The 11,756-nt window shown below is 39.8% G+C and overlaps 1 protein-coding gene across 1 annotated transcript in view; it reads right to left on the reverse strand.

The window, feature by feature from the left end:
* LOC137835253 (putative leucine-rich repeat receptor-like serine/threonine-protein kinase At3g14840) overlaps nt 1-8,350 on the reverse strand; it is a 33,780-nt gene extending 25,430 nt beyond the window's left edge. Inside the window, exons 1-2 of the mRNA XM_090302883.1 lie at nt 8,110-8,350; nt 7,730-7,904 (exon numbers count right to left, since the gene is read on the reverse strand). Coding sequence (XP_090159009.1) covers nt 7,730-7,904; nt 8,110-8,221 — 287 coding nt within the window. The 5' untranslated portion in view covers nt 8,222-8,350. The remainder of the gene's footprint in view (nt 1-7,729; nt 7,905-8,109) is intronic.
* Nucleotides 8,351-11,756: the final 3,406 nt, after the last annotated feature.

An 11,756-nucleotide genomic window follows, 5' to 3' on the forward strand; every position in this document is an offset into this window, starting at 1 on the left:
TATCTTTTAAAAATTATGGACAAGTTTTCCAAAGGCCAATCCCAATCATGAAACTATTCTTACTTCTCAAAACTGTGTTTTTGGCAAGGCTGGATTAGGGGTTTAATCCTAACAGCAAGAACAAACCATTTTAAAAACCTTTCTTAACTTTCTTTGAAAAAAACCTATTGTTTTGTCGAAACAACCGGTTGAAATTTTCTTTTATTACATGCAAAGGGGTCACACTATTAGTTCTGCAAAGTGAGGAGGTTTTCTGTTCCCAAAGGTATTTTGAAATGGGTTCCTAAGGTTTCTAAGGTTCCTAATGTTCCAGTTAATGCCCATGGACCCAAATTCATAAAGGGACCAAACCTTGCTTCTTAATTTCTCTCTTTTAGGTATTCTTGGCAGTCAAGGAAACATTGAGATCAAAGAAAAGGTGCTATGGGAAAACCAACCAAAGCAATGATTGTCCTTATGTTTCAAGTGTATACATCTTACATATGATCTTGACATGTCAAATAGATTCATGACCCATGTAAAGTAACTTGTACATTATCTTCCTATGCATGTGCCTCATATGACCAATTGAACATCTAAACGTTTTTTCTAGATTAAGTTTGTTGAGGTTATTTTTGTGCAAAGGTATGAATAAATTGCACAATGCATTCCTCATCACTTTGGAAGATAATCAGTTTTGAAAAATATTCACTTGCTGTCACAGTAAAACAACCGGTTGAATGTATGAAACAACTTGTTGTTTTGCCTCTGCCACCTCTGAATAAAGCTGGTATGACTGATTTCGTATGGTTACAACTGTTTCTGCTTTTCAAAACCAGTTGTTGGTGAAATATGCAATAAATGTGTCTCAGAATCTAGTCATAAAGGGATATATTCTGATCATAAAGGAATATATTCTATTGTTTCTTGGAAATTCAAGTTTTCTTATGAATGGTCAAGTTTTCTGTTGCTTTTTCTATTAGGACTGACACACTACCTTTTTCCCTCTACTAAAGATTCTTTTTCGTTGGAAAAACAACTCACTAAAAGCCAATTTATCTTGGTCAACTTTTTCTTATATATGTGTGAGATTTCAATTGTATTTTTTTTTATATAAAAACCTTTTTTTTTCTGCAACCTCACTTAAAATTGGTTGTTTGCACTGCCTCTTCACAAATTCATTTATGCATTATGGCCTTTTCATCCCCCCTCACTAAAAAGGAAGAAAAAATGTGCTACCAAAAGGGTTGGACATCTTGAAAATTGGTTTTCAGGTGACAATGAGAAAATTGAAAGTTTTATGTATGAGTCAAGCCGAAAAGCCATCAATAACCCAAAATTGATATCCTTCAACTGGCTAAAGGAGTAGAATCTCAAGGATGTGAGGAATGTCTTGAAAGATCAGAAACTAAGAAGGTTTCTTGAGATGTCTAGGAACACTTATCCAGATCTTATAAAGGTATTCTACACAAATCTACTTATTGATGGGGAGAACATGTATTCACATGTCAAAAGGGTAGATATGGAGATCACTCCTCATGTGGACTGCTATTACGGGGCTGAAATACACTGGGTTAAGGATCAACAAATGGAATATATGTTGAACAAGGGCTTTGATGTCTCCAAATACATGAAGATTGGCTGAAGGCTTAGTTGTAGCTTGAGTGTGTTGGTTCTGGGTAGTTGAATTTGTAAATCCACTTTTGGTTAGAATCCAAATCTGATTTAAATCAAAACCTTTTTGAAAAAGAGTTTTTTCTAAAGAAGTGAAAAAAAAATCTGTTGTTTTATTGTTTCAATCGATTGTTTGACACTTAGTGGGTTTTGAAAAGGATTTGAAACTATTTGACTTTGCTGTTAAACCAATTCAATCGGTTGTTTTCGTGATCTCAACCGATTTTTTTTGTTTGAAAATCCATAACATAATTTTGTTAAGTTTGGTAAATCTGTTTTAAATGTTTTAAAACTGAATTGGCTCTTGCTTTAAATGTTTTTAACAAACCTTTGGAGTATATACAGGTTGTTTTACGCTCCTAAGAGATAGAACACAGATTGGAGAATTTAGATTTGACAAAGTGGCTTAAGTTTTCAAAGATTTACTTTAAACTTTTGGGTTTTCTCAAAGCGTGGAATATGATTGTTGTTTAATCTTTTAATTTGAGTTTAATCAGATGTAATCCTTTCACTTTATCTTTTGTATTTCTGGAATACTTGTGGTGTGTGTGTAGAATCAAAGGTTGTTCTTAGTTTTGTGGTGTAGTTGCCAAAAGAAATGTGTATTCTTGAGAGGTTGAAGATCTCTTCTTTTAGGTGTGTGTGTTTTGTAATCAGTGATTGATTGCATAGTGGAATTCTGAGTGGTTTCTGGGGACTGGATGTAGCTCTTGGGATAAGAGTGAACCGGTATAAATTTGCTTGTGTGCTTATCTCTCTCTTTCCCTGAACTTTTTAAATCTGCTTTAAAGTTGTTTTTACTCCCTGCTGATAAAAACAACTGGTTGAATCGCAAAAACAACGGGTTGATTTTCTGTAAATAAACTAAATCAGTTTTGTGCTTTGGTTTCCCTAGTTTCTTCCTTTTGTGATTCTTCTTTGGCTTTCATTATACCTTTTAAATTTTAAAAAATCTTTTATAAACAATTTACCCCCCCCCCTTTTTGTTTAAGGCCATAACAATATAGGTGTGGTGGAGGACTTCAACAAAATGCAATATTATGTGAGCTGCCTTAAAATCCCCACTTGAAAGTGAAGAGTTTTTCTATGGGTGGCTTAAAACTAAATGAGAGAATCATTGTCTTCATTCTATCATGGATGCTAACTCCAAGGGGGAGTAATCACTCGGTTCTCACTGAAGAAGATCTTGTTCTAATCTACTACATAATGAAGAACGTCAAAGTCAATTGGATCCATATCTTCAAGGAGCACATGCAAAAATCTATGAGGTTAAGTGACTATCATTTCCTTTATGTTGCTCTTATATCTAAATTTCTTCAATACTTTGAAGTTGACCTTGAGGAAGAATTGTTTGAGGTGGTGAAGCTATCTCATGAAATTAACAATGGATCTCTTAGCAAAATGAGATTCATCAAGGTTTGCAACAAATGGGTGAGTAAAGATGAAAAATAGGTGGGTCCTTCTTGTGGAGATCAAGCTGGAGCAAATGATGAACACCAAGTTGCACCAAATACTGGAAATCATTTTGAACCTGAACAAGAAGATCAAGGCACTGTGAAACCTGTAGAGCTGGTCCAAGTGCTGGAAATGCAGATGAATATGATATGCATATACTTGTGGGCTATAAGCCACCCATTGATCGTGGGATTCCTATGTCACAGTTTGAAAGGTTGATGATCAATCGCATGGACAACATGGCCAATGATCAAAGGAACCACTATGAGTTCTATGCTGCTAGGTTCCAACATCTTGAGGAGAAAATTGAAGTTGTGCAGACGCAACTCTTTGAATTCCAGTATGGCAAGGATGATTGAAGAGTTTAGTGTATCAATTTCTGTTTATGTTTATGTTGTTGAACTGTTTCCTTTCATTTTGTTTCTGTTGTTTTCTTTTATTGTCTTTGACTATTTGTGAAGACAAATAGGTGGAGAAATTAATGGTTTCTTGGTTGTAATTTTGGCTATTCTATGGTGTTTAAGTCTGATTAAAACTATTGCACTACCACACTCTGATACACCATTTTCGGTTGCACAAAACATTGATTATGTTGTTGTTACTGCACTTGAACAATTTGGATTTTTTTGGTTTTCTGCATTTCTGGTTCTGCAGAAACTAGTCTTGAGTGTGGCTAGTGAAAATGTTTTGTCCTGCTACTATACTTGCTTTGTATCTATACAAATTCTATTTTGCAGGACCTTTCAAGTTCAAACACTGCAACACAAACAAACCAAGGATTTGTCTTCATCAAATAGGGGGAGATTGTTGAATAAGATGTTTTGATGCCTCCAAATTTGTGTGGAAAGCTTGAAGACCCTGTTGATGTGTGTGTGTGTTGTCTAATAGATTTTAACTTGTTAATTCACTCCTTGAAATGATCCAAGGTCATTTGATCTTTATCTCTTTTGAAAGAAATATTTTCTTAAAAGCTGAGAAATTTTTATTCAGTTGATTTTCAAATCAACGAGTTAAAAAAGCTGCTACTCAAGGGGTTGAGGCTAAGGCAAGTTTTTCAACCTATTGAATTATCGAAACAACCTGTTGTTTGACACTTAGTGGTTTTTAAAATGATTTGGAAAAGCTTTGCTTTGTTTTGTCTTTGTTGTCAAACAGAAACAATCGATTATTTCTGATCCTGCCGGCAACTCGAACGTGGAGGAATCGCTTCGTAGCACTCTCTGCCCTGTCTACGCGACTGCGTCTTCTGCAGAATCACCCTCAGGACCTTCTCTTGCTTCTCCAAACGTGACCTGCAAAACACACAGACGGCGCCTCTAGCGGCCGTTTGCACTCCGACGACCAAGTTAGTCCACAGGACCACCAAAGACTAGAAAACTAGACGATGTATTGCTCAGTGAAGAGCTTCGAGAACTGGGAGAAAGACGTGATGTGTCCTTCTGGTAGGCTTACGAACCACTCCATGGCGATTCCGCTGAGCGTACTCATAAACATTTTGCAGTAGACAGCGTCTGAACCCCCAGACAACATCATCTGGGTGTGGAACGCCGTCAGATGCGCCTCCGGGTCTTCTACCCCCTTGAACAATGCCTTCACCCCCACCAAGTTGGGAGGCACCATGGTTCCCATGATCTCAGGGGAGAATGGCATGGGAAACGCTCTTGGAGGTGAGGGCTGCCTAGACACCCTTTCGTCAACCATGTGTTCCCTCTGCGCCTGCAACGTCCTTCTCAACTACTCGTTGACGCGATTCAGCTCGTTGTTCCTGCTTTGCGACGCAGCTAACTCCGTCTGCATCCTCTCTTGTTCAACCTTTGACGCTACGGCGTTATCCTGCAGCGTGCGCACCATTTCCAGGACCTGCGCCATTGTCACAGCTCCTTCGTCAGCGGATGGCGCAGGTGATGGTTGTCTGTTTCTAGGCATCTTTCTCTATCAATCGAAACTGATAAGACTCTGGTAAGTCTTTAAAACTGTGGTATATATGGGACAACGATTCACTCGAGCCCCACGGTGGGCGCCAAATGATCCTGCCGGCAACTCGAACGTGGAGGAATCGCTTCGTAGCACTCTCTGCCCTGTCTACGCGACTGCGTCTTCTGCAGAATCACCCTCAGAACCTTCTCTTGCTTCTCCAAACGTGACCTGCAAAACACACAGACGACGCCTCTAGCGGCCGTTTGCACTCCGACGATCAAGTTAGTCCACAGAACCACCAAAATCTAGAAAACTAGCAGTGTGTGTAGGAACTCTTGCACTCTGTTTTTCCTCTCTCTTCACCCTCACCCTGATTCTCCCTTTTATCTCTCTTTCCCTGCTTCTGGGCATAACAGAATTCTGTTATGCTTTTCTGGCATGTGTCAGAACCCTGTTATGCTTTTCAGAGAAAGCGTACCTTCAGAATCAGCAGTGGGGAGCGTGAGAGTCTGTGCATGTCTGCGCGTCTCTGCGCTTGGCTGCGCCTGTCTGTACCTTTAGTGGTACGGAGTGCTCTTTTGTCTGGACCGCACCCCTCTCAGATGATGACACGTGGGGCCTGCAACTCACATCTAACCACACACGTGTCACTTACTGGAAGGGCTCTAGCGCTTCTCTTTGTGTGCCTAAGTTACGCCCTTGCGGAGTAACTTAGGATGTTTCTCTTATCTGGGCAGATCGCATACTCTTGGGAGAACGTCGGGTGTGGCTGGTCTAGGCACACTCACCAAACGTTGCTCTCTGCGTATATAGCTTACCCTTCACGATGCCATGCACGTAATGGGTTGAGGGAATCACCAACCACTGACTGGTTTACTAGTTCCCTCAGGCCACTCTCGTGCATGATTCCCTGAGGTGTGCTCATGCGAGATCCATGCGTAACGCTCTCGCTGGGATCCTCATTCCCAGTTTAACTGCGTGTAACACGAGACCCCGATGACAATACCCCGATGACTGATCAGTGTTTATCTGTTTCTCGCGTTCTGCCTTCAGGCGTTAGTCTGAGAACTGGTCTGTTGGTGGCCACTTGGCTACTGACCACCGATCACCATTCTGGATGATTTGTCCCCCGACCTCTCTGCCGCCTGATCTGTCGGTGGTCACTTGGTTACTGACCACCGATCACCTCTCTTGGCGATCGTTCCCCTGACCTCTCTGCCACCTGGTCCACGTGTCACCCTGCGAGTGGTCCACGTGGTTCTCTGATGCTGACGTCATCGACTACCGATGACCGATCGGATCACATCCTAAATTAGGGAATGGAAGTAAGGGTCTGAATGATCCACGGACGCTGCACCTAACCAAGCATAGCATTGGCTCCAGACAAGCCAAGCTAGTCTGTATTCGAAAAATAAATGGCGGCTAGACTCCTCTTCCACCCCACACAAAATGCATAAAATACTCTCGTACTCTACCCTTCTCCTTACCAAATTGAACTTGGTGGCTAACTTATTTTTCAACACCCTCCAAGCAGTGACTTGGGTCGAAGGCAGAGCTTTAGTCTTCCAAAATTTTCATACACAAAACTGTTCCCCCCCTCAAACTCACCCCTTAAGAAAACATAAGCAGAATTGACCGAGTAAGAAGAACATTCACTGTCCATCCAGACCCAGCAATCCTCCAACTCCAACTCTAACCTCAAACCTTGGAGTTCTGGAAGAAGTTCACTCTCCAAATCCTTTTCCCACTCAAACAGGTTCCTTCTCCACACTAATTTGCACACCCAGACTCCGTCAACCCAATTCCCAAGCTCAAACAGCTTAGGTTCAGCAGGAACATTCAAAGAGCACAACCTCAGAAAAACGCTCTTTAGATTACCACATCCTGCCCAATTATCATTCCAGAAGCTAATAGTCTTCCTATTTCCAATCTACCCCATGACACGATTTTCAAACCTCCTTCCCCAACCCTCCAAGGCCCAAACCTCCTTCAAGTCTTTCCACTAGAGGGACACCTTAACATTATTCCCTCATTCACCCAGACTTTTCCAACCTCCGTATTTGGACTCAAGAATATCCTTTCACATATCGCCCTTGTCCGTCCCCAGACGCCATATCCATTTCCCTAAAAGCGTTATATTGAAAACTTTTAAATCAATAATACCAAGACCGCAATCCTCACGAGGCTCGCAAACTTTCTTCCAAGAAGTCCAAGCAATCTTCCTCCCATCCAACCCTATCTCCAAAGGAATTATCTATGAATTCTTTCTATCTCTTTTAACACACCAATAGGCACTTTATATAAAGACAAGTAAAATAAAGGAATTGGAATGTGTTAATATAGTGAATTTATTTTAAAGATAGATTGAAATTTATTAATAGTTCAATTAAATCATGTTACCTTATGTGTGGTTTTTTCTAATTTTTCTTTTCTTTACTTTACATTCTAATTGTTTCATTGGTGGATTTTGTATTATCGTTTTGTCTATGGGTAATAAACATTTATGTCGTGAATTTGATTGAGTTATTCGACAGCATATCCAAGTCAAGTTATTTTTTAATAATTGTATTTTTAAACGTGGACACGAGAATTCTAGATATGCAGTGAACCTTCGATCAATTTGAGTTATATATATTTTTTTTTAAAGTTTCATTTAGATATAAACTGTTCAAGAAAAAAAAAATAGAGAATGAGTGAGATTTACATGTTGGTGACATGACAAACGGTGCTGTTGTTATAGGAGCAACTGCAGTTTACTTCATTTTCACTCCCTTTTACTGGTGCTGCAGTTCTCCAATTTCGTTCTCCACTGCATGGATCCACGCCGAAATCCCAGTCCTTCTTCCCAAGTATCTTAGCTATATCTTCCAGAGCTTTCACTATCATAACAAAATCATCAACAACTTTTATTAAAAGGAACTTTTTTTTCTTACCTACAAAAAACAATGGTCTCTCTCTATCTCTCTGCATATATATTGGTATAAAGTCCAAAGAAATAAAAGTCAAACAGAATTCTATAAAACAAAAGTAGCATACAAAAGTGCGATAGTGGTTTTAACAAACTATTGGAAGCTATTAACATACCTTCATCCTGGGGCAGAGTGGCTCCAGAAGCAAAGGAGGAAAAACAAAAGGAAGCAATAAGGAAGAAGAAGAAACAAGGATTACTCATGCTTGCTCTTGCGGATAATTTCATTACTAAACGATTATTTAAGACTTAGAATTTATGAGAAGCAATTAAGTTATGGCAGAAACAGATATAAGTAACTATCTATCTACATAGTGATATAGAAATATAAAAGAGGAGACAATGAGATGTGTGATTGGGAAACATGGTGTTGGAGAATGATCAAAGAAACTGATGACTAGAAAAACGAGTGTTGAAAAGTAAGTCAACTTCAGAATACTTGCTAATTCATGATAATATTTTGATATAAAGGAATAAAAAAAATAATTATTCTCATTACGATTTATGCGATTTTAATTTTAAGAAATACTATGTGTTAAAATTTAATTTATGACATAGATGTATGTATAAATTGAGAAAGATTATTAATGAGAAGTGAAAATAACAATAATATTTAAATTTTAACTATTTTCAGTTCTGTTCTTTTTCTGTTTTCAGGACAAACATATTTAGAATTTCTCTGAGAACACATAATTACAAATATTTTATATATTTATGAGATTAAATTTGACTACAAAAGATCTCAATAATTTAACTGTGTCCCCTTGGAAGATAGTGAATACTCACTCATCTTTGATTGTTCTTCTTTATATTCGTACACTCTTAAAGTTGACTTAGTCAGTCTATCTGTTTAATATCAATCTCTTCACACTCTGTTCAATCTACTGTAACAAAAAATGAGAAGAAAACATAAAATTTGATTCAAAATTGCTAAGAAATACGAATATAGAATGTACGTAAATAAATTTAACCGATTGACCTTTTGTAATATAAATTATTTTTATATAATAATAATTATATTTTGAAAATGTTAAAATAAATATTAATATATTATTATAGCAATATCATAAAATAATTTAGTTTACTTTAAATTAAATCAAAATTAATTAATTTTTATTCACTATTATTTTAAAATATAATTTTTTTATATATTAAATTTTATAATATTTTTTAATTTTCCTTGAAAATTTATTGTAATTTTGTTTATAAATTTATTTCTCTATTTTAAATATTTTTAAAACTATTTTTAAATATATTAATATATAATTAAATTTATTTTATCACATTAATCAAATTTATTAAGAAAAAATATTTCTTCTTTACTTACTTAAAATAAAAAAAACTTCTTTCCCACCTTTGTTTTCTTTTTTATTCTTCCTCTGAGACCGAACTCACATTCTAAATATTATAAAAGAAAGTATAATATAAGCTTCTGCAACATATCACATCACTAATAAATAATATCTGACAGCCAAACAACCTTTCACAGCTTGTTTTTAAGAATAATAAAATAATTAAAATAAATAAATTTTTATAAGTAAAGAAGAAAAAAAAACAAAATAGTACGTACATGGTAATAAGTTATGAGAATATCATTTGGATTTTGTATAATGTACTCCTAAGGAGCCTAAACATTTAAAGAGTGCATCTTATCTTATCGATTAAATAATTGATTTTTCGTTTTTAATTGTGTTTTTCTTTATTTCTTTCTTGTGTTTTGTACCGCCCTGGTAGTTGGAAGTGATGACGTGGCCTCAAGCTACAGTATAGGCGTGTTGACAAGACGCCAGATTGGCAGAAGGGAAGGAAGTCGGGGGGCTCGTGTAGTCGCCAGTTATTAAGTTGGCGTGCTCCGATCTCCAGTATACCAGAACCGGCGGTCACCGGGTTAAAGATGAAGTCACCAGATGTAAACTCAGGCGACCAAGTGATTAGAGATCGCCAGAGCAAGCACATCGCCGAAGATGAAGGTGGTGCAGAGTATGAAGGCGGCCGGCGAGACCACAGGGAAGGTGTACGAAGGCACCCTAACTCGCCAATCCCAGTAGAGATCGTGCTCCAAGTTAGCTATGCACTGGACAACACCATGCATAAGTAACTTAGCCAAAAGAGAGTCAGAAGCAGCGCCCAAGTCAAGGAGGCTCCAGATGATGGCACGTGTACGACTGGATGCGAGCCACGTGTCCAGGTGCATAACTGCCAGGAGAGAGAAAGTGACCAGGTATATAAGGGTTTCCCAACGAACTTCTGAGGTACGCACGTTCAGATTGTATTCTTTACGCTTGCGAGTTCTTGAGCATACTGTGAGAGAGAACTGGTTCACGGTTCCTTGAGAGTTCTTGAGTGTTACTCTTGAAGTATTTGGTGGTTCAGTCACTGACTTGGGCGTTGGAGTGCGATCGGCCGCAGCGGCGCCGCTCTGTTCTTTTGCAGGTTCTTGAGGTGGATCGTGACGAAGGACGGAGGTTCAAGCGGTGCACACGTCGATCCAAGTTTGACGAGGCAAGTTCCAACGTTCTGGTCAACAGGCAGGATCATCAGGCGCCCACCGTGGGGCCGTGTAAAACTTGTTCCCATCCATAGCGTGAGTTCTTGGAGGTTTTGTAGTTTCTGCGTGGTTGTGTGCTGGTGCAACCGTCGTTCGCTGTTCATCTAGTTTTATTCGGTGTTTTCACGTTTTCCACCGTTCGTTTGAGGTTTTGTTCGGTGAGGTGAAGTTTTCTGCTGGTTGCGCGAGTTTTGTTCGGAGAGGTTTGAGTTCTTTGGCTTGTTTGGTTTTCCGTGGAAGAAGCGGTGGTTTCTGGTGGAGTTGCAGGTTTCTGTGGAGGTTCGCTGTGTTCTTGAGTTTTCTTGCAGAGTTTCGCGAAGTTTTGACCGATTGATCGCTGAATCGATCGTCGCTGAAGGAGGTGTTGTTCAGTACTTTCTGTGATTCGTCAAGTTTCATGAGAAAAATGAGGAGCAACCGTTCAAGTCCAGTTGCGCCCGTTGCTGCTGAAGGCGCCGCCGCCATGACCATGGCGCAGATGGTAGAGATCATGCGCTCGTTGCAGGCAACTGTGGAAGCCTCGCGCATAGAACAGGCGAGAATGCATGAGGACCTGGCCGCCTCTCGGGCCAGGAATGATGAGCTTAGCAAAGTGACTGAGGAGCTGCGTCAAGCTCTTCAGGAACAGCAAGGGCGTCCTATTGCTGAAGAGGTCGTGCCGTCGACACCGCCTCGTGTTTTTCCTATGCCCTTCGCTCAGGCGATTACTGACACGCCTATTCCTGCGAGTGTGGTACCTGTTAAGGCTGTTTTTACCGGCGCGGAGGATCCTGAGGCTCATCTCACCACGTTCCATACGCAGATGATGCTGTCAGGAGGATCGGACGCCGTATACTGCAAGATGTTCGTGAGCACACTCCAGGGAACGGCGCTGGAATGGTTTGTGAGCCTGCCTACCGGTCACATTACCAACTTCCAACAGTTTTCGAAGATTTTCGTCGAGTAGTACATCGTGAATAAGGCACCGCCCAGGGTGTCTTACGATTTGTTTGATATAAGGCAGTATCAGGGAGAGTCCCTCAAGGACTACCTGAATCGTTTTGGGGCGCAGATGGTCGGATCGCCGGCCAAAGATCAGGGCGTGCTGCCAGGACCATTCTGCGAGGCATTGATCAGGGCTCACCCCGCCACGTTTGCTGAGGTTAGGCGACTTGCGGTGGCCCACATCGCCGACGAGAGTGAAGTCGCCGAGAAGAGAGGAAGCGTGGCTCCCGC

Source organism: Phaseolus vulgaris, chromosome 5 (genome assembly GCF_051622355.1).
Source record: "Phaseolus vulgaris cultivar YP4 chromosome 5, ASM5162235v1, whole genome shotgun sequence".
NCBI lineage: Eukaryota > Viridiplantae > Streptophyta > Magnoliopsida > Fabales > Fabaceae > Phaseolus > Phaseolus vulgaris.